We start from the raw sequence: 23,921 nt of genomic DNA, 5'->3' as shown, positions 1-23,921 counted from the left end.
ACATTTGTGGTGTTGAAAATAGATGGAAACTGTTGTGTGATCTTGATTGTGGTGTTAATAGATTCAACATCCTTCTTAGCAAAATTTGTTTATCAATATATAAGAGGTAGTAAATCGTAATGATACTCTTCTAGTTTTTACCTTAGTTTAGATGGCCTTCACCTTATAGGATAGATCTCTTTTGTATGCATTTCTAATGTTTTAATCAACTGAACATGAAGACATGGATAGAAATATATATGAATTGAACTATGGACATGAGTTAGACCTGTCCCAATTTTATTTCAACTCATTGGCTGGTAATTTTTTACCCTAGTCTGATGCATGGTCCCCTCTGAATGATCTTCTGGGTCTAAAAGAAAATCAGCCAAGATAGTTGGGTTGTGTAATGTCTTCAGATTAATTATGTTTGGTGGTACCATCTTTGTCTCTTTTATATTATGAGTGTACTCTAAAGATAACTTCTCATCTCTAAACCCTAGGATGTAAATCCATACAATCTGATGCATCAACCTGATCAAAGGCAAGGCCTTATTGTACTTTCATTTACAACCTGTAAATCTGATCATGCTCTGCTTGCATAATGCAAGTGTTCTGGTTGCTAGTGCAGTAGCTGTACTCAAATAGTGCCTCCCATCTCTTTCGATGCTGTCCAAGTTTTGCCTTGAGCCAAACTACATTTTGTCCTCCTTTCGATATTGAGATAAGTACTAGTTAAGCGAAACTATGCATGAGGAGTCCTTTAACTGATTTAGGTTCTGGGATCAAAAAAGTTGTGTGAAAATGTAGTTGCACTATGTGATAGTTATATGGCTGTTTAAATAGCTAAGGTGCAAATAGTTTAGGTGGAATATATCCCTTCATTAGGGCATATAGATAAGGTGCAACAGATCTCTCAAGAGAAAATGCCCCAGGAGAAAATATTTGTCATCTAAGAACTTTTCCCTTTTGAGTAAATTAGTATTGATCTCATGGCACATTATTTCCTTCAAAATACGAAATTCAACTTTCAAAACCATATCGGACAATGAGCTATTATTTGCCTGGTCTTGCATAACATCCCTAAGTGGGGCTTGGCAACAACTTATGCACAAAACCAGCGATACTCTTATTATACGAGAAATAGTAAGTTTATATCATGCTTTATGGTAGAGACTAAATCTCTACATGGCCTATTGCATTGGGGAAAACTACTTTATGGGATAGACCGGCTTACTTGGATCTTCTAACATTGAGGGTTTTCATGAGTTTCTGCATCACATCGACCTGAGCCCTAAGGGAGATAACATAGTCTAGGGTTTGATCCAACAGACATAAGTCATCCAAGAATGTAGCTCCTGGTATTAGATGCCTTAGAACACGCATCTTCTTCTTTATCATAGCCTTGTCAAGAACACCTCCTGAAGCACCTTCATATTCATGCACATTCTTCATTGCTTTTGATCTTACCTGGAAACTTCTCAAGATTTTCTTACTTTTCATCATTCTCCATTTCGAGGATGGTTGAGGTGACCTCATGTTCTTTCCTCAAAAAACTACTCTGTAGGATTTTTCTTTCTTTCTTGGTTGTAAAGATCCTCTATGATGGCTTTGCTCCATTTTGTTCCACCTCTAGCAGTGGCCAAAATGATGTCGGAAATGAGCTTAAGGCTCTTTTCCTCCTGACAAAACTCATGTTTACGGATGCAACACCACTTCGATGGAGTCCTATTAGTAAGTGTTTCAGGAAAGCTTTCTTGAGCGAGTCTGAGTCTTGCATTCTTAGCGAGAGGAACAGTAAGGTGTGATACTAGATAACCAACTGGTATATTGAAGTTTCAATATCCTATATATGCTCTCTCATTGAAATTTTTTGTTGGATTTTATGGAATTGTAGTATAGTCGCTGTTAAGCGTGGGGAAGTAGGTGAAGTGTGGTGTATGAAATGAGAAGAAAAATGAAGATGTTAAGCTAAATGAGTAATGAAACAGTCTTCATAATGTACAAGGATCAAATACTAAGACTAATAGAGGAAAATGAATTCATATGAAGTCGAATATTTGATTAGTGAGAAGGGGCCCCTAAAGGGAGGAGACAAGCCACATGGATGCACATGATTTCGAAGCCCCACCTTTACAAGCTTGCTGTGCCAAATTTGAATGCCAGTATCCTAGCTACAATAAAGTTCGAGTGGATGATCCTTTTTATGATTGTACATGGCCATGAAAGAAAACAAGGCGGGAGTTGAAACATAAAGCAATTGGTGAGGTTTAATGTTGTTTTTCTCTTATTTAGTAATAGTGGCGGAGAGAAAGGTAATTCAACAGGATCCTGAGAACATGGTTCGTTGGTGTGGGGCTATTTTCCACCCCTTTTTTTTCTCTTCTTGTTCTGCATTGCTGAAAGATGTATTAAACTCACATGGCGGCCACATCGGGTTTTTTTAATCAACCTAGATGGCTTTGCTCTTCTTTTTATGATTGCAATAGCTGATTAATCATTTTTTCTTTTTTCCCCTAGTAATATGTGCCGCTTATTTCCTTGGGCTTATACAGCTGGCTAAAAGAGGGTCTATGGATAAATAGGATTTTCTAATGTTCATGATATCTTTAGAACCAGAAAAAGTGCCTTCTTTAATCTTGTTTTTATTACCAGTGTTTTCTTCTATATATTCGTCAGTACATGTTATCTTTTTAATCTACTGCTCTGCTGTCATTCATACATATTGACAAAAAGTACAACTTGTCAAATTTTAATAATGTATTGAAGTTCTTCAACCGTGCTCTATGTTTCTACCAAGTAGAAATTATGGCTTTAAATTGTTATTATGCTCTTTTGGTTGCAGCACTTTACGCTCTGTTATGTGACGTAACTCTATTCTTCTGTTGTCATTACTAATTAATAGTCTCCCTAATTCAGAGTTAATTCTAGACGTAAACATAGTAAGTATAGGTCATTGGTTATTGGGTTCCCGGCTCTTGGAACTTATATTCAAAAATCTTTTGAAATAGAAAGAATATCATATCAAGCAAAACATTGCGAGATTCTCTTTGCTTGTATGGTTGTTCATGTCATTATGAGCTTTTAACATTCAGCTTCTTGAGCAGCTTCTCTAACCAAATTGTTTAGATTTTGTCTGAAGTTGCTTGTTTTAAATTGATTGGTAAGTTGTTAGCGTATAGCTTATTAAGTCGTGCATTGAAGCTTCAATTGTCCCAAACTAGCCATGAAGAAACAATGAAATCTATGAGGTTTTTGTAGTCAAGAGTCAACACTAACTTCCAAGCCTTTGAGTTATGTCGGCTGGGCCACCCTCTCACTCATATTCGTTAACGCTTAGACTCTGACTTGAATACAAGCCGACTCTGTTCAATAGTCTTAGTAAATTGTAGAACCAGTTCCATAATTGATCATCATTTACTAGCCTACTTCAAAACAAGTATGCATGTATTCACTAAATTGAGGACCACAAATACCAATACCTGTACAATTAGAAAGTCTAATGTAGAGAGTAGCCTAGGATGTACTAATCACATGCTCCTATTATGGCGCTTGGCCACAAGCTAAATCATGCATACACCATATAGATGGCCACACATGCATGGGCTCCATGTGTTATTAAAAAGGCATGGACTAACTATGATTAGTGTATTGGGGACCTTAACATTATATGTTGAGGTGTGCCCTAAATTCAGGGTTCTTTCGTAAGAGTTGTCAAACTTGAGCAAAAAGTATCCCTTTTTTTATTCGTTTTGCTTTATTAACATAGGTTTAGTGCCCATAGGTAGAGATTTGTTTTGTTCTAGTGTTTTTGAAAGGATACCATGTGGCTTCCCATGATGTAAGGTGGGTTCCTTTGGATGTATCTCCCATCCCCAAGCAACTATTCAACTATCTATTTGTGAAGTGTAATGGGGTTTAAGCCCTTGTATATCAAAATAAGCGACCGTTCCACTTGTAGTGCCTTTTGATATATTACTTATCCTAGATTTGTGAAACCATGTAGTAGTTAGTACAGAATCTTAGAATCATAAGAAGATGGTGGACCATAATATAAATGCAGTATTGGCATTATGACATGTAATATATTTTACAGGTTTGTCATCATAACTTCACATAACATTCTAACCCTAATCATTCGCTATCATACTTAAATTTAGTAGTATTGTTCAATTTCATTCTTCAATGAAGTACTTTTGTTCTGTTTCATACTTTAATTTAGTTTTCTTGTTCAATTTCATACCTTAATTTAGTAGTTATGTTATAAGCTTTCGCGTCAATGACAAGTGACAAGGAAGTTGGTCACTACATATTATTTTACGCGTAAACCCATCTCACCTGTTAAATCACTGAACTTAATATAAGGTCTAGAGCTAAGTTGTAACACTACTCTTATATCGACAAATCTCAAATACTGTACTATTGTTGAGTCAATTTACAGTAAATAAGTTAATCTAAAATTTACAGTATAGAAGTTAATCTAAATGGTCTAAATATGAAAAGCGTCTTTCTTTATGTAAAATGTAGAGTAAATTGAGATATTGCTGAAAAGAATCTACTGCATCGTGTAAGATAGTTAAAAGGTAAAATACCGCCTAGAAAGTATACAAGAGCAAATTTTTAGCGGCCTTATGAATAGAAAAGATTTTCACATTACTAATATAATGACGATCTATCAGTCTCTTTTGAAAAGGAGATATCATCTCTATTTTTTGATAATATCAAACAAATAACCAGTGCTTTAGATGGACTTAGGAGAACATTCTCTATAACCCTGTATGCAGGTGGATGGCTCAGATTCATCCCTCCATTGGTGTGTGGGGCTGAATCATTCTGCCAGCAAGAATTCTTTATGCAGGGGGCTGCGGAAAATTCGAACTTGGACTATAGGTGGATTGTCAGAATATCACAGAGGATGCAGAGGTTTGCTCCCCAAGTACAAGTCAACTTTGCTTAAGAATATTTCTCTGTTACAATAGTGACTTCTGACTGATTGATAATTACTTCGTTAGTGTCTGATATAATTTTGTATCTAATCTTGTACTTGTCCAACCCATCTTTTCATTTAGAAAAATGCTAATTTTACAACCCAAGAATGGTTGTAATCTTACGACCTTGCATCCAAGGATGCCTAGGGTTTACTAACGTCTTTTTGGTTTTTAATAGTTGTAAGATTACAACTCATTTTGGGTTGCAAACTTAGCATTTCTTCTCTAGTATTTCTTGTTTGGTTTATAGGAGTTTAGAGGCACTCATTTATCCACAAAACAATAAAAAAGAGAAAAATATTCTCATCAGGGTTCTAATTTTCTTTTGCATTTTACAATATGTAGGAAATAGTTGTTTACCAACTTGCATACCAAATTATGGTGCCCAATGCAGCAATAGTGATCTAGGATCTAGGCTTTCCGTAACGGTCGGACTGCTCCAATCAACCCCTGTCAACCGTGTTGCATATGAAGGAGGGTCTGATGAGGTGCGTGTGTCGGCACGCTTCATACTGTGGTACGAAAATCCTTGTTATTGATATAGTAGAAGAAATATCCTACCTCTCTTGTTTTAATGAAGTGATTAGAGAATTTCTTGTTAGCCGCATAGTACACCTTAATTAATACCAAAACTAAAAAAATGAAAAGAGAAGATCATATTGATAGAGTAGAACTTGTTTGAAGTTACATATCACTTTACACTTAACCAGGCAAGTGCTTCATAAGGCTTACAATTGAGATTGATTCCAAATTTTCTAAGGCCATACTAATCATAGAAGTGGAAAGAGAATAGTATAACTCTCTCCAATGCCTAGTAAAACATAATACTACAACACATTAGGTTGAACATAAGAGAGCAGAAAGAAATGTCTTCTCTTCTCTCTCTCTCTCTCTCTCTCTCTCTCTCTCTGACACATACACACACACAACACCCTAAAGAAAGTAAGTGTTACACACCATAGAGGTTGGCGAGATCCCTGAGAACTGTCACTTTCAACTCTAGGAAGCATATATACTCCGCAGTCGTGCGAAGTAATGCCTCTACACCATTGTCGTTGTTCTTGGGGATGATCTTCTTGAGCTCCTGAAGTTTCCTTTGCACCAGCAGTTCGAAAGGTTTCTTCTTCTTTGCAAGAACCATTGCTTGAATTCTCCGCACTGAAACTGAAGGCCGTCGCCTCATCTCCAATTCCCTACTAAACATGAAAGAGTAGTGAATGAGAGAGATGGTAGAGAAAGGTGATATATAGGTATTTATAGGCATAAAGTCGTAAGTTATTTCACTTGGGCATGCGGCAAAAACTAGCATCTAAACTTGTAGGCTAAGGTGGAAATGCTGTGGTGGGTATACTTGGTGCTTTCATGGACCACTTGTTGTTAAGTCAGATATATATATATATATATATATAGAACTAGGTTGAATATCATCTTATTTGTACCAAGTGCTTGGTGCTGGACTCTAGGTTGAATATCATCTTATTTGTATAATTATATTTAAACATCCTTCTTTTATATATATATATAGAGCGAGAGAGAGTTCGGGTACTATACTATCGATAGTACCAAGCTCTTGGTACTATCGAGTTTTCTACCGTTAGATCTACCCTTTGATCATTTCCATCTGTTAATTTATACTATTCAACCAACCATCCCCTCAACTCTAGGGGACAACTATCATCCTAACTGTATATTCTTTTATTCAACGGTCGAAATCTCGATAACATCAAGCATTTGGTACTATCGATAGTATAGTAGTATAATTCTATATTATATATATATATTGAATATCATCTTATTTGTATAATTATATTTAAACATCCTTCTTTACCCTTTCAAACCAATTATCAGTGGATAGCTAAGTGAATACTGACGATTCAAACTTGGTAAATTAAGCCACCCAGGGAACTTAGATAGGGAACTGAAAAGGATGTNATTGTATTTATTTTCTAGCACCTCCGAAAAGGAATCTATGTGACACAAGATCAAAACTTCTAAACACAATATGAATGCCTTTGACTTTTCGATGCGTACATTAAGCGAAAACGAAGTATGTACCATGGTAACTTTCTCTTTCAAAAGAGAGAAAAAAAAAAAAAATCTTTTATTCCATGTGCTTGTGACTGTTGTGTTTATTATATTAAACTTGTAGAAGGTACAAGTAAACGTGACGTTTGTTTATTCGAAAAAACACTTCAATAAATTGGAAACAGTACATTGATATAACAGCTCTTTATCTATATAAAACCTTTCAAAGCGGATAAAAAGAGTTGTGTAAATTTTTCTCATTGAAAATTTTAACATTTGCTGAAGATTGTTTTCCATGTACCTTCTAAAGTTATGGCATGTGATGCGACATATAGATCTATTTGTTTATAATAGAGCAATGATTTTTCATGTCCTATGTACCTGCTCATTAACTTGTCTTAGTTTTTAATTTGTTTCTATCTCATGAATCCTAAATCCCCATCTAATTCACTGTTAATGTGCTGAATTTGCTCTAAATTAAACTTGTTTGCCTCATCATTAATTTTTGATGGAAAATATTATCACTGGTTGCAGTGATTAAAACGCTTCTTTGACTTGCTCTCCATCATTGGGTTTGTATAGTTGGCTAAAATATTATGACCATTCTAATTCACTCATCTTTATCTATTGTTGATTACTTTTATCTTCGACCGAATGTGCTCTTCTTCTTGTTCAAAAATACTTTTGCGTGATTAGAATAGCTAATTCTTTCTTATTGTCTGCATGTAAAATGCACAATTTACTCGACCTAACCTGCTTGAGAGATCCGGGTATAAGCGTAGTAGAGGGTCAAGTTCCTGACTCTTAATTATTATTATTTTTTTCTTTAAAAAGAGGTTCATCTTGGTTTTGGAAGGTCGATTGCGACCAACTATAGGCCTCACACATTCAGGTAGGGCTGGCAAACGAGCGAGCCGGCTCGCGTTCGACTCGTGTTCGGCTCGATATTCGGCTCGCTCGAGCTCGACTCGAAATTAAATGAGCCGAGCTTGAACAAAATAAAAGGCTCGAAATTCATTTCAAGCCGAGCTTGAGTATTACTCGGCTCGTTCGAATTAGGCTCGAAAAACTCGAAAAGCTCTAATATATATATATATATATATATATATATATAGGCTGGGACTACTATACTCTTATGAGTATAGACCTCCTTGTACTCATAAAGTTTTAACCGTTGATTGATGGGATGTGTGGTTAGGATGATAGTGGTCCCAACTTAGAATGATAGTGGTCCCCTATGGTTGAGTGGGTAGTTGGTTAAATAGTATGAAATCTAACGGATGAAAATGATTAATGGAATAAATCTAAGGGTCGAAACTTATGAGTATAAAGGAGCCAATACTCATAAAAGTATAGCAGCAGGACTCATATATATATATATATATAATATATAATATATATAATATATATATATATATATATATATATATATATATATATATTAATTAATATAGGCTTTTAATTTAATTTGGGCTATTATATGGCCCATAAAATAAACCCAACAAGTACAATCGTACAATTGAGCCCAACTCTAAATTTACATAACACACTTTCTCTTTCAGACTTTCACTGTTGCACATAATCCTAAAACATGATAATATTTAAATTTCCAAATCCCTCCTTTTTTTCCCCTCTCTCTCTCTCTCTCTCTCTCTCTCTCTCTCAGATCCTCATCTAGTCAGGAAGTTATCCTAGCTCACATTTTTTATAATTATTTTGTATTTTGAACTATTGGACATGTTGTATCAAACTGTAGGTAATGTTCTATAAAAATTAAACTATTGATTATATAATGTCGAGAATTTCAATCGGCTCGTTTAGAGCTCGAGCTCGGCTCAACTCGAAATTAGGCTCGCTCGAGCTCGGCTCGAATTAATTTCAAGCCGAGCTTGAGCCTAGATTTAGGCTCGAAATTAATTTCAAGCCGAATTTGAGCTGACATAAGCTCGCTCGAGCTCGGCTCGTTTCCACCCCTACATTCAGGTGAAGAGAATGGTGGATATGAACATGGGTTATCTCTGAGACACCGCTTTCATAAAGACCGACAAAACAAATCCTGTTAGAACAAGGTTTGTATTAATTGTCTCTTACTATTACATCTTTATCCTTCATTGATCGACGGTTAAGATTTTTTTTTATTTTTTTATAAAATAAAGTATCGAGTCATTTCTCTCTAAATATTATTTCTCTAAATATTATTATTATTATAAAATGAGCTAAGGCCTATGTGCATTGTTGTTTTCGCCATTATCTAGTAACTTGAACCAAATTTTTAATAGTGTGATACACATTGGCCAGTAAATGTAGCGAAACAGCTAAGGTTTTAAGCAATTATAAAGTTTGATTGAATATATTTAGTCCTACAAAGTAGGGGTGCATATTTGGTGTGACTCTATAATGTGTAGGAGGATTCTGCACGCCGGATAGTCTGAATTGTCACTCACTAGATCGGAGTAGGATTATTTAGTACAGGCAATGTTAATTAATGAGCGGTGAGATTGTTCCATTTATAGAATGTTGGAGATACTGCACTCTTATTAGGCAGTGTTTAGGTCGGAAACAAGAGAAGAATAAGTCCTTGTTCCCCTCTTTGTTTCCAGACGAAAATTTTCGCATGCGAGACTAAGATTTCTGAAATAAGTTGGTATAAAACTAGAACTGCTGTTCCTTCTCTTTTTTGAAACTAAGCTCGTTCTCAAGTGGGAATAACATTAATTAAAACTTAAATTTAATTTTAATTATTATGATATTAAATTATTAGCTAATTTAATTAATATATTTAAATTATTATCCATGGCTTAAATAATAAAGTAATTAATTAATTTATTATTTATAATTAATAATTAATTAGCTAATTAATTATTAATAATTTAATATGTTTATATTTAAGCTAATAGTTATAGTGATCAGCCGTTAATATTTTTATTAATCTAATTAATTTTTTTTACTAGTTATCGAACTAAAATAATTTACTAACTAGTTAAAAAGTTAAATTATTTTTTTATATTTATTTAATTAATTAATATATATTTATTATTTTATACAATATTCATAGCTAATAAATTCATTAATTTATTAAATTAATAAATTATTGTTTAAGTAATATTTTGATGTTAGTTAATAAGATAAAATAATTTTAATTTAAAATTATAAATCTTATTCTTTTTTATCCAATTTAACTATCGAAGATTTCAAATACTATTTATCTTATTTTTAGAAACAATTCAATTTTCATCCAAATATAAAATTAGCTAGTGTTTGCTTATATCTAAGTTTTATATTCATCTCTAAAATAAATAATTTTTACTTAATCTGAATCAAATAGAGTCTTATAAAATAGCATTTTGTGTGTGCGCAGGAGAGAGAGAGAGAGAGAGAGAGAGAGAGAGAGAGAGAGAATGAATCGTGATGAATGGGGAGATGAATGGGGAGTAGGCCCTACATGTTAATGTATCTAAGTTAGTCCAAGAGGGCCACAACTACTGTAGCTTTGGTGTGTCATTCGCGTTCGATCAGTAAGATCACCGAGACAAGGCGCACATGCACGTCCCAATCTCCCCGTGGGAGTGCATTAAATCTCCTGCACGTGCACCCCCGTGGGACCCACGGGCTTTAAGCCCTAGGAATGACTCATTCTAGAGGGGTGGGGGAGAGAGAGAGAGAGAGAGAGAGAGAGAGAGAGAGAGAGAGAGAGAGAGAGAGAGAGAGAGAGAGAGAGTACTCACTAATAAGAGGCATAGGACTAGGTTTCAACTCAAACAGTAACTTTGTTAGAGAAACCAATTATTGGTGTGGTATGGAGAGAGAACATTGACCATGATTCATCTTCTCTCTTCTCAGAAAGAAATATTAGAAAATGGGGGGAAATAATTGCGTGTGAGATTGCTTATTTCTTCACATGACAAATGACCTACTGCAGGACTGTAGATTGTTAGTATTAACCAATTATTTTAAAAACACGTGTCGATAGGACGTATCCTCCGCACTTAATGCTCAACTACAATATTTACGAATTTCGATCTGACTTAACCTATCTGAATGTTAGGTTTATTGTTGGGTCACTTGCCGTTAGATTTTTTGTGAATCGCAGTAGGCTCATCCAACTCAACTTATTACTTTCTTAGTCCTATTGGCATGGAGTAAAAAATTGAATCATTTTAGCCTAATAATAAATAAATAGCCAACATGGACTACTGGAGCTTCTTAGGAACTTAATTTGCGTCCCACTTTAAAACCCTAATTAACCATTGATGTTTGATGAGATGTTGTTTGAGTAGTGCTTTTTGGTCCAGAAGAAACAGTAGATTATGTTTATAGCGAATCAAAAATGTCAAAATGCTGCTCACACTACAACAAAATATCTTTTAGACGGAGACGACGCTCTATTCTACCATCTTCAATATTTGGCATGTGCCGACGTCATATTTACACGCCATCGATAAACATATTTTTATCAAATACTGATAAAAAATTTTTGACGCTATATTAAAGCATCGGTATATTTATCCTAACATATTTACTTAACGATTTTTTGCTCGACACTTTTATTAGTGTCGGGGTTTTTCTTGCGGGCGTTTTAAAGCGTCGCTAGTTATTATTTAAAGTATTTTTAAAGTGTAAGATTTGTTGTAATGTTAGGGCTAGTTTGGGAGGTTGATGTTGCTTGCTTGCATCTAAGATATGTTTTAGAGGCTTTGAAGAATTGAGTAAGCATCCGACTTATGCTCCAGCTTCCTTCAGAATATTGGATGCTTCTTTGATGGCTTGATGCAGCCACCTACCATGCTATAGTATAGGAATGTAAAAGCTCATAAAATACTTATCAAAATTTTCAATCCTTTAGAAATATGAAAAATGGGGGGTTTGATTTTTCACTTTAAAATTATACCTTAAAGAGTATTATTTCTACTTCCTATTACAGCTGAATCGTCTGTTTTTTTTTTTTTTTCTCTTTTTTTTTGGCTTTTGCAAACACTTTACTGGAGCAACTTTTCACCCAAATCAAAAATACAAGCGAGGCAAAACATATACATATACTTTCGAGTGGGTTGAAGATCCCCCCTTTATTGCAGTTATTACACTAGGAAATAACAACATTTATCTAACATAAAATATTAAAATACCGTTTTATGATAGTTTAAAACTTTTGAAGAGTAAAAGTTGTTTCACATAATTAACTGCATTCAATATTAAAAAACTACTATTATATATATATATATATAGAGAGAGAGAGAGAGAGAGAGAGAGAGAGGGGTCTAGCGTGCTATTCGGAGCACGGAGCTATGGAGGTCTTCGTGCTCCTAAGCCATTTTCGATGATAAACTTTCAAATCGACGACCGGCTCTGTTAGATTTAATCTACCATATTTGAAGTATTTAGAAAATAAATTTTATGATTTTTCGATATCATTTATTTAGCGATAGAAAATAAATTTTATGATTTTTCGATATCATTTATTTATCTATCATATTTGAAGTATTAAAATTTTCGATCAAAGATTTTGATCTTGCAGTAAATAGTAAAAATAAAATTTCTATCAAAATTTCATCTGATTTGAATATTTCTACACTGTTAAACTAGCAATGTTAAACTAGCAAACGATATTTATCAATCATTAAAATTTTTTGATTTTGAGCCCTTTCGATCGCTAGGTAAATGATATCGAAAAATCGTAAAATTTATTTTTTAGACACTTCAAATATGCTAGATCAAGTCTAAAGAAGTTGATCGTCGATTTGAAAGTTCCATCATCGAAAGCAGTTTAGGAACACGAAAGTCTCTGTGCTTCTAATAGCACACAAGACTTTCTCTCTCTCTCTCTCTCTCTCTCTCTCTCTCTCTCTCTCTCTCTCTCTCTATATATATATATATATATATATATATATATATATATATATATCAAACAAGAAAATTTCTTCAAGATACATCTTATGTCACATAATTGTAACAAAAAAAAAAAAGAAAAAAGAAAAAAAGAAAAACCTATCATGTGAGGAAACATTGAAGGTTGTTAGAGCGCACGAGTTGTCTACATAATTGATAGTTCTCTTCTAGTTAATACAGTACCATGCGTATGTAGACGATCGTTATTAGAGGAAGGGCAAATCAAATCACACTATGCAATGCATGGATGATTCAACGACGTGTCAATCCCATCTCCATCCAAAGCAACCATTGTTCACATATCCCTTCATGTCACGTCCAATCCTCTTCGTGGAAACAACTGCTCCTACGTACAGTCCACCTAACTATTGTGATCCATTGTTGAATTCTCTCCATACATTTGTGTACGGGATAAGCTCCTCCTCCTCCTCCTCCTCCTCCAGCACTAGCCTCCAAACTTTCAGCCATGTTTCTTTTTTGTCATCCAACTTTTTTCACTTTTGCAGATTCGACGAGAAATGTGATTTATAAACTTTTAAAAGAGTTTTTGCTTGAGACTCTGTTTTGGATGTCGGGACAAAATATTCGAATGACGATATATTCAGCATGAAGATTCTTTTGTGTTAATTAGAAAAACTAAAGTTTTTTTTTTTTTTTTTTGCGAGAGAAAGGTAGCACTCTACCTGCTTCATTCATTTAGCAAATGAATTTAGAGGCAACGCAGCCTCAGAAAACATAGAAGGCAACCAAAACAAAAAAAACCAAATAGAAACTAAAATAAAAAAATTACAGAAAATTGATACTTGTACTCCTTACTCAAAATCAAGGCACTAAGAGCTGCAAAACTCAGTCCATTCTCTACTCATGTCCCGTATCCGTCTAATAGTCAAAAAAGTGTCAAATGATTGGCTCCTAAAAATAATATTATTTCTTTTCCGTCAGATCATGCACCAACAGGTTACGATTCTGATTAGATCCCTCGCAGCTGCCCCTTGGCGGCGGTTCCCAGCCAGAAGCTCCCAAACACTCCTGACCTCCATCCCCGGCCCTGGAATGTGCCTATCTTCTAGGATATTGTACATGAAAAATCTGCTGATTATGCATCCAACTAGCAGGTGATCAACAGTCTCTAAATCGTTACCGCACATCACGCACTGTTGATTCCCAGAGCAGCCTCTTTTGAGTAAGTTGTCAATTGTAGGAAGGTGCCTCTTTAAAAAAAAAAAAGAAAAAAAAAAGAAAACTAAAGTTTTCTTGAGTATTAATTTGACATATGAGGAGTGAGTGTGCTCAAAACTCAAATGTCTAGAAATGAATATTCTATTCAGACTTCAAGTCAATTTTTTAGATTAAATAAATTATTTTATATGTAAAATAGAGTTGAGCTGGAATACTATCGGTAGCAAACGGACTCCGTTGCCACCCATTTGTTTTCGATGATGGAGCCTCCAAATCGACGATCGGCACCGTTGAAAATGATCTATATCACTTGAAGTATCTCGAAATCAAATTTCATATTTTTCCGATATTGTTTTCTTGTCCATCAAGTGGGCGTAAAAATGAATGGCTGAAAATGAATATCCTCTAAAAAGTGATGATATAAATTTTGTAATCATGATCGAGAGTATAGATCTTGTTCTAAATAGTTTAAAGAATTTTCTAACCAAAATTCAATTGATTTGGATAGTTTTACACAGTTAAATAAGAAAACCCCTCATATCAACCATTAAAATTACTAATTTTGAAACCCTTTGATCATTAGGTAAATAATGTCGAAAAGATTTGAATTTTAATTTCTAAATACTTCAAGTGATATAGATCATATTCAACGATGCCGATCGTCGATTTGAAAGCTGCATCATCGAAAACAAATAGGTGGCAACGGAGCCCGTTTGCTACCGATAGCATTGCAGCTCAACTCATGTAAAATATATTGTTTTTTGATAACTTATTCCGGCTTCCAATAACATGGCTTTAGAGTTTGATTTATTCACAAAAAAAAAAGAGTACCACTACAGGTATCTTATAATATTGTTCTTATATATCATTGATAGAATTGATACATTGGCATTTATAATATGAAGAGTTTTGATTGATTCATGAACATACACCTAAAAGTGTCATACTTTTGTGTCAATACATACACAAAAGAACACTACTATAAGCGCCTCGTTATATTATCTTTATGTGTTATTAATGCAATTGATGCAACGGCGTCTATTATGTGAAGCCTTTTTTTTTTTGTTGAGAGAGATAGATAGCACGCTATCCGTTTCGTTTATTTCATTTAGAAATAAACTTAGCTAAAAATGTGAATCAATTAGGATTCGAACTTGAGTCTCGGATATCAATCACCATGCCCTTTACCACTTGCGCTAGGGACGGTCCTTAAAGTGTCATATTGTTGTGCTAATACATTAAAACCTTATAGGAACAACACTGTGGGGGAGTGCAAAGCATTTCCCTGCGTATATGGAATTTATGTTACAATTTTTTTCAATATTGGCTCCATTATGATAGGAAAAATCTTTTAATTGGTTAACATATACAGGCATTTTTCAAAGTGCCATAATAGTTTTCCATATATGCAAAGCATGCTTGTGAAAAATTGTGGGTTGATAACAACATTAATTATACCATTTTTGATATGTGTCTCTCTCCAAACTAAGAAAACCCCAAGCGACATTTTGTACTCTTTATACACCACTGATGAGTCGTATTATAATGTGTCAGTATGTAGGCGGGATTTTAAAACTATTTTTCAATTCAAAAATTATATAAAAATACTGACTTATCAATAATATTTAATTAATAAAAATTAATTTATACTTTCGTTGCATTATTTGTTAATCGCATCACTTAAAAGAGGTAACACATAGCTCAACTATTTTTATAAATATTTTTCCCACCCATCAAGTAGTTCACATGATACAGAATTGTTTTAAAATTAACACAAAACTATATATTTTAATTACTCTCTTTGTAAAAGGGCAAAGTGCATTTAGTTGTATCTTATTAATTTGACACATTATTCTGTGATGATACACTTTAAATTATCATAATACTGTTTGATTGTTCTGTTTCAAATGGGTATGTCTGCAACGCTATCAAATGAAAAATTGACATGAATGTAGTACATGGTCACTTGTGATGTCACTTTCTAGGTACTTTTTTTAGTAATTAATCTAAATTATAAAAAAAAAATGCTATGAGCAATGCCACCTGTGTACACATTTAAAGGTGTAAATTGTGAATGTAAGCGTTAAACAACTATTCCAATATATATATATATATATATATATATATATATATATAGAGTTGAGCTGGAATACTATTAGTAGCAAACGGGCTCCGTTGCCACCCATTTGTTTTCGATGATGGAGCCTCCAAATCGACGATCGGCACCGTTGAAAATGATCTATACCACTTGAAGTATCTAGAAATCAAATTTCATACTTTTCCCATATTGTTTTCTTGTCCATCAAGTGGGCATAAAAATGAATGGCTGAAAATGAATATTCTCTGAAAAATGATGATAAAAATTTTGTAATCTTGATCAAGAGTATAGATCTTATTCTAAATAGTTTAAAGAATTTTCTAACCAAAATTCAATTGATTTGGATAGCTTTACACCGTTAAACGAGAAAATCCCTCATATCAACCATTAAAATTACTAATTTTGAAATCCTTTGATCATTAGGTAAATGATGTCGAAAAGATTTGAAATTTGATTTCTAGATACTTCAAGTGATATAGATCATGTTCAACGGTGCCGATCGTCAATTTGAAAGCTCCATCATCGAAAACAAATGGGTGGCAACGGAACTCGTTTGCTACCGATAGCATTCCAGCTCAACTCTATATATATATATATATATGGTGATAGGAAGGCCGTACTCATCACACAGAAAGGATCAACTAGCGTGTTTACGGACTTCGACATGACAATATATATGGACGTTAGATTTATTGTTAGATCTTTTATTGTTAATTAAGTTTGGATTGTAGTATTACTTAATTTATTGGACTTATCCGCTTAAGTTATTAATTTTCTTAGGCCTAATATCACAGGACAGTAAGTTGGACATATTTTAGCCAATAATAAATAGCCAACGTAAATCTTCGACAAGATTCATCCGAATATTACTATTTTATACCTATAAGCAGGTGTGCAAGTGGTTTCTTTCAAAAGCTATTAATTACTTACCATAATGTGAGTTCTTTTCTTTTTGGGGTAAACTTTAATTTGCCCTCCGGAAATCAACACATTTTTTTTTTTTTGTCATTATGTGATTTAAAAAATTATACTTAATTATTTTATGATTTTATTTTTATATCATCCTAATAAACATAGTTAAATAGGATAATAAAGTGACACATCCTGCAAACAACAATGTATAAAATATAGATTATAGAATAGAAAAATATTACATTGTACTTCTATGTGATTTTTAAAAAGTATCATTTTATTATCCTAGTTAGCTCTATTTAATGATAGATATTTAGCATGAAACAAAAATAAAATTATGAAAAATTTAGTGTAGCTTTTTGAAATGTAGGATGATATAACAAAATTTGAAATTATAGGAGGCCAAATTGAAAAATACCCTTTTTTTTAAATTGAGGGGTGTTAGATCTACAATCCTTTATGGATTGTAATTCTAAAACTTGGCCCATCTAAAAGTCAAGTTCACATTATTATTATTATTATTATTATTATTATTATTATTATTTACTAAAAGCTAAAGAGGATTAATTTTCAATGCTGTTGAATGAGGAGTTGTAAAGATTACGAGCCCTCATTGGTTGTCGGCATATCATTTCCTTTTTCCATTATCATGTAATATTCTTATGTGATTTGAACATACCGTTCGAATAAGAACATAAGAGAATGGGATCATTGTACTTGTCATTGTAGCTGGGCATATATGTTGTAATAGAATAGAATTGGATCATTGCACTTGTCATTGAGCTCCTATGCTTTTAAAAGTACCAAGTTATTGGTGCTTGTAGGTTTTCATTCCTTAGATTAAAAGATATATGGTTATGATGATAATGGTCCGCTAAGGTTGAGTAGGTGGTTGGTTGAATAGTATGATCCAACAGTTGAAAACGGTCGAAAGGATAAATCTAACGGCGAAAAACTTACAAGTACTTAGTACTTTGTGTTTTTAAAAGTAACATAGCTGGACTCTTTCTCTCTCTCTCTATAGCTAAGATAGGGTCAATTAATTTTATATTAAACCTGATTTAACTGTTGTGCATGTCATTTCTAATCCATTGATTGTGTTGTGACAACACATGTGAGACCAATGAAATTGATAAGCCTTTGGAGATGGTAATGGGTCACTTTGGTATGTTTTCCTTTTTGTAACCATGTTGTACTATTCATAGCTAGGATATGTAGGATAAGCTAATGTTTAAAGATGGCAACTCTTCAGGGGATATTTTCTACAAGAGTTTTGACTTAGAATAAATAATTATATGAAAGGTTTATACTACTTAGTTTAAGTTTTATCAATTTTACGTGTCTTTCAAAAAATAACTGTCATATTAAATATATATAGAATTGTATATAATGTGAGGGTTTCTACATTACTCCCTGTGTTGTCATGATATTGTGAATTGCGCGCCCTTGAACTTTCCAATCGAACAAAATACATGTTTCGCAACTAATTAGGTGATAAAATTGATAACATTTTTAGAATTTTGAGCAATGCTGTATGTACACCTATAATTATGGTATAAATTTTACATCCTAACTATCCAAAGACTATTATCTACTCACTAATCTCGTCAACCTTCTTTTTTTATACTACATATTCAGAAAAAATTAATTTTTTTAAGGGTGGGTGTAATATTTACACTTTATACATAGGGTGTACATGTAGTATCTTTCAAGCATTTCATGTGTCTATTATGTACCTCAATAGTTTCATATCAGATAGCATAGAAGAGTATGAGTCCTTACATATGAAAGGCACACAAAAACTAATAACTAAGTTTTAAGTATTTTGTGCCTAACGAATTATTAATGTTAATAGGCGAGTCATTATAGTTGGTATCAGAGTTGGTCACTGGTCAGAAGTGTGAGCTAATATTCACATCGTTTGATAATCTTCGGCTATGTATGTAATTAGACTAACGTGCTTATTTGTAACATACACATTAGAACTAAAATCACCGGTCCAGAATATTTAAATCCGGTTATTAGTGCTACTGAGTTCGACCGTTACACCTATCAGCATAAAAAGCCAAATGTACACCCTACATACATTGTCCACAGAGAGCATTTTTCAAACATTTTATGTACCTGTCACATGAAGAGCCAAATTGTTAAGGCCCACAAAAAGTTGTTTCTAATTTCTCTGTTAGGTATAAATATAGCTTAGGCCCCTCAAGCACTAGTCTAACCCACCTAGATCCATTGTGATAATTGGTATCTCAAAAAGTTATGCCGCAAATGTACTCGCTAACCAGAAGTTAGATATTTGACAAACAAAAAAAATCTACAGTTTTTAAATCGACTAATGAACTTCAAATATTGAAACTCTAATTCAAAATTTTGGTCTCCAATAACTCCAAATTATTTTTCCATATATCAAGCCTATTGAGCCAAAAATTATTTTCCAAAAGTTATGATGCCATAATCATCCAATTGAATGAACAAACAATAAAAATTTTCCAAAAAAAGTTATTATTATTGTTATTATTATTATTTTTCAGCTTTGCTTGAGAGACCTAGTTGCCTCACATATGTAGCTAAATTTATTATGATCGATGAATGAGGCAGGTAGCATGCTATCTTATTCTCAAAAACAAAAAAAAAAAAAAAAATATTGCCAGGTTAATAAGTTAAAAATAGAAAAAAAAAAAAAGAAAGAAAAAAGCTTGGAACATATTTTCAGTTTCATCATTGAATAATAATAATGACCAATAATTAGGGCATATTTCCTGGTCAACTTTCCCCAAATTATAAACCTTTTTTTCCCCATATATATAACATGAATTAATTCTTGGGAAAATTCCATAACACCATATAAATAACCACTTAAATTTTCTAATTCCATTGCTAGCTGTGTTAAGAAAGTGGCTCCCCAACATCTCCTCCCAACAATAACAAGCATAGCACACCAAGATACCAACCATAACAATTAATTTAATGATTAAGATGAGTTATATATATTCCAACAATTCTCATTTGATTAAGATGAGTTATATTCTCCTAATATTTGCACACCATGAACACACAAATAAACCATAAATTTAATGATCTCCCTCTCATACATAAAAGCATCCACATTTTGAATGTGAATAGCTTTTAATTCCATTCAAAGATGCAGCAATACTCCATCAACACTAATGAGATTAATTTATGAGGACCATGAAGGCCCTCTTTACTCACGTAATTTTTTTTTTTTTTTTTTTTTTATTTATTGGGATCTTATTTGATAGTGATGATTATTTTTCTCATTGTATTAAAAAAAAAAAAAACACACACACACACACACACACAATTGCCACTAAAGAATCCTTCGAGTCGATCGGTGTCCTTTCGAATGCGCGGTGCACGTCTGCAGTTCGAATCTTTCGGCCGACCGTAGAGGATTGTTCGATGATACTGATAGAAGAGGCGGTCGCTGCGTTCCAAAGTAATGCGAGAGGTTCTTCGTCAGTGAGTGAACTGATAAAGTAGTCCACATTGTGCCGATTCGTATTGTTGACATATGGTGTGTCCACATTGGCGGGTAAAATGAGCAACCCGATCCGATTCCGGTTCCCGGATACGTTGGCTATCCGGTTTGTAAGTTTCCGCTGCTTATTATTTCCAACACGTTTGAATNGACGATCCAAAAAGGCTTGTAAAATGAGCAACCCGATCCGATTCCGGTTCCCGGATACGTTGGCTATCCGGTTTGTAAGTTTCCGCTGCTTATTATTTCCAACACGTTTGAATCGAAATAACTATATATCATTGGAACAAATAGAAGCAATGAGAATCTGCTAGTTTGCAGAAGAGCAACGAGAGGTTGGAGATCGACGTTGGCGATGAGAAGTCAATGCAGCAGCGGAAGTTCGACGATCTGACAGTAAAAGAGATCTGAAAAACTCAAGAACTCCGATGATAGGCTCCGTTGAATTGACACGAATTTTTTTTTTTTCGTTTCTGCAGTCATGGATATGGCTTCAGAATGCAATTCATCCAGAATCGGAGGATGATCATGGACTAAGTAAGGAATCGGTACGGTGCGAATACAAACGAGCGGTTGATCATAGTTCCTTGTTGATGTTCATTGTTGTTTGTCATGAAATCTTATACAACAATTTATATAGGATTTGAAATTTTAACAACTTCAAATGCATCTCAGGGCCACAGCAAGAACAAGTTCGCGCTGTTATATATAGATTAGCTCTAATCAACTTCATTTACAACACACTGAATCAAAGTTTGCTCTGTTACACAATTAGAATTACAAAGATCTATTTTCAACAAAAAAAATGTGTAAGCAAGAACATTTAATGAACGCGATAAGCAAATGTGCACAATGTCGAGCTTATAAATCAGTAGTTACTAAAAAAAAGAAGGGTATTTCTCGCAGATCTCTCGACGGATTAAGCCTTCGAAAGGGATCAATCTGAAGAAGTGGGTGAAGGAAAAGAAGCAAAGAAGAAAAGAGGAGGAGAGGCTGCAGAAAGCCGAGGTGTACGCAGCTGTATCTATTGCAGAACTTGCTGCAGCACTTGCAGCTATAGCAGCAGAGAATACCGAAGCGAGCGAAACGGCTTCTCTGACAGAAACAGCTGTGGCTTCTGCTGCTGCACTAGTCACAGCACATTGCGGCCGAGTAGCAGAAGCCATCGGAGCAAAGCGGGAACAGCCTTCTGCTTTAAATGCTGCCATGGCTTCCACCGACACGAACAGCATCATTACACTCACTGCTGCAGCAGTAACATGTATTTTCCTCATTCTCTCATTATCCTCGAACACTACGTGTGCCTGTTTGGCCAAGCTTCTGGAGCATCTTCGCAACATCAAGAAGCAAAAGTTGGCGAACAAAAAGTCAAGAGCTTTTGCTGTCGCGATAAGCTGAAATGAGTTTCTTTTATCACCAAAAGTGGAAGCTGTACTTTAAAGCTTCTCTTTTTGCGTCAACGTAACCATCTAATGCTTCTCCAAACAGCTCTACAGAAGCTCAAGTTGCGCCAAGCAGGTGCCACGCATATGACGCTTCTTCATAATGCCTAAAAGAGGTCTATAAGTAAGACTTACTAAAAACGACTCTCTCCGGATGTTTCAGCATTGAGAGGTGCACAAACACTAAGAGGAAGGCCGGGTTACGGCACGAGGATAAAATGGAGTGCACCAAGCTTTTTATGCGATGAGTTCGACTTCAACTTCGGAAGGTGTAGAGCATCACTAGCGAAGGGCGATGAGATCCTCGTGGCGACGCCGGACGGTAACTATAATAGAAATCTTGCTAGCAAAAGCCTTTGATGAAACAACATGACCATACAAATATGTATATCATGCATTCATGCTGTACTTCTCAGGCAAATGCCGATTACGATCAGTCTCGGCTATCCTAAACAAAGATGGCAAGATTGTTCTGAAGATCAAGAAGGCCAACATGTTGACGGCCTTTTCGAGTAAAACAAAAAGCAAGCCAAAAGTTTCTACATTACAAGTTCCTCCATTTCGTGTTCGCGAAAACAAAGTTTCATCTGATTACTGAACAACTGCAGGTATCATTTACGACGTGCGCACGAGCCCGTCAGAAACGCCTCATACCGAAAAGGATGCATCCTATTTCATCGAAATTACGACGAACAAGGGAAGGATCGAGCTCAAGGCGCCAAACTATGAATTGCACAAGAAATGGGTCACCACCATGAACCACATGCTAATGCTTTCTAAAACTTTCCGTAAGTATGAAACATAATTCAATTTGTGAAACAACCGTTGTACTCTAAAAGCTTAAGCCGTTAGAGAACAATGTTTTAAATATTTTTCTCTGATACCATGTGAAACAACCGTTGTACTCTAAAAGCTTAAACTGTTAGAGAACAGTGTTTTAAACATTTTTATATTTAACACAATTTGTGAAATTGTTCTAACATGTTCTTTTGTATTTGTCACAAAATTATTAAGGTGTGAACATGATTTGTTTCTTACTGATTTATGAGCATGGTGTCCATTTTAAGCCACTTATTCTTGAGAATTATATTAGCTTGTGGTGTCTCTACCATTTTTTTTATTTTGTCTCTCCAATCTCTAGGAGCAATGTTACATATACCTGCATTCTATTTTGGGTGTATATCTTACACCTTATCTATCCAATGGATGAGATATTTTCACCAGCAACTTGATGTGACCGGTAGTTAACACCCCACCCATTGGATGGGTATATAAGATGTAACTTATACACCCTGGATGGAGTGTACAAGTAGTATTTTCCATTCTCTATATATTCCGCATCAAAAACATGTTATTTATCCAATAATGAGAGTAAAAAAAAAAAAAAAGGTTATAGTATTGAATATAAATATTAAAAATATTGTTCTTTGACGGCTTAAACTTTTGAAGAAAAGCGGTCATTTTAAATTATATAACAAATGTCGAGGAACATTTAATTTTCTCCCATTTAACTTAAGTACACTCTGATTTTTCAAGGGTCGGGTCCAATCCAGTCCATTTTATTGGGCCGGGCTATTGGATCGGGTTCAAAGAGGCCGGGTATAATGACATTGGCAGGGTCCAAATTTTAGTTATTTTGGTTGATTCATCCCAAATGTAAGATTGTTCCATTCGAACTAGCTCGGTCACTTTGGACCGAACCAATCATTGTTGAATATAGGCTCTTCCAAACGGTTCAAATTCTCTACATGTTTTTTTTTCTTTCTTTGCTTAAACCAAGCCGGATTTTTCTCTTTTTTTGCTTGAACCGAATCGAGTCAGACCTCTGCATTGGACTGCACTGTTCCTCTCCTACTTACTTCGGCTGTTAGCTTCCTTCATCAGCAGGATAATTATCCCATCCTTTATCG

General features: G+C 34.3%; 2 protein-coding genes and 1 long non-coding RNA gene across 3 annotated transcripts; 2 read left to right on the top strand and 1 right to left on the bottom strand.

The window, feature by feature from the left end:
• LOC109706865 lies at positions 75-4,116 on the bottom strand. Its single transcript, XM_020227879.1, has 2 exons — positions 1,583-4,116; positions 75-1,527 (listed from the first exon to the last, which is right to left on the bottom strand). Exons 1-2 carry the CDS (start codon positions 1,757-1,759, stop codon positions 1,213-1,215), a joined length of 492 nt encoding a protein of 163 aa, XP_020083468.1. The 5' UTR covers positions 1,760-4,116; the 3' UTR covers positions 75-1,212.
• LOC109725800 lies at positions 4,194-5,909 on the top strand. Its single transcript, XR_002220340.1, has 2 exons — positions 4,194-4,902; positions 5,313-5,909. It is a non-coding gene; the product is annotated as an uncharacterized LOC109725800 (long non-coding RNA).
• LOC109706863 (VAN3-binding protein-like) lies at positions 20,629-23,027 on the top strand. Its single transcript, XM_020227877.1, has 7 exons — positions 20,629-20,793; positions 20,891-20,965; positions 21,049-21,117; positions 21,476-21,830; positions 22,175-22,333; positions 22,428-22,535; positions 22,620-23,027. The coding sequence occupies exons 1-7, from the start codon at positions 20,629-20,631 to the stop codon at positions 22,814-22,816; spliced, it is 1,128 nt and encodes a 375-aa protein (XP_020083466.1). The 3' UTR covers positions 22,817-23,027.

Source organism: Ananas comosus, linkage group 2 (assembly GCF_001540865.1).
Source record: "Ananas comosus cultivar F153 linkage group 2, ASM154086v1, whole genome shotgun sequence".
Taxonomy (NCBI): domain Eukaryota; kingdom Viridiplantae; phylum Streptophyta; class Magnoliopsida; order Poales; family Bromeliaceae; genus Ananas; species Ananas comosus.
This window is presented reverse-complemented; position numbering and strand designations above follow the sequence as displayed.

Bases quoted from the DNA above. Each gene is read 5' to 3' on its own strand.
- LOC109706865 (XM_020227879.1), bottom strand. From the start codon at position 1,759: ATGCAAGACTCAGACTCGCTCAAGAAAGCTTTCCTGAAACACTTACTA. The intron at 1,528-1,582 runs TAGAGGATCTTT...GTAGTTTTTTGA, and splicing joins AAAATGGAGCAAAGCCATCA to GGAAAGAACATGAGGTCACC.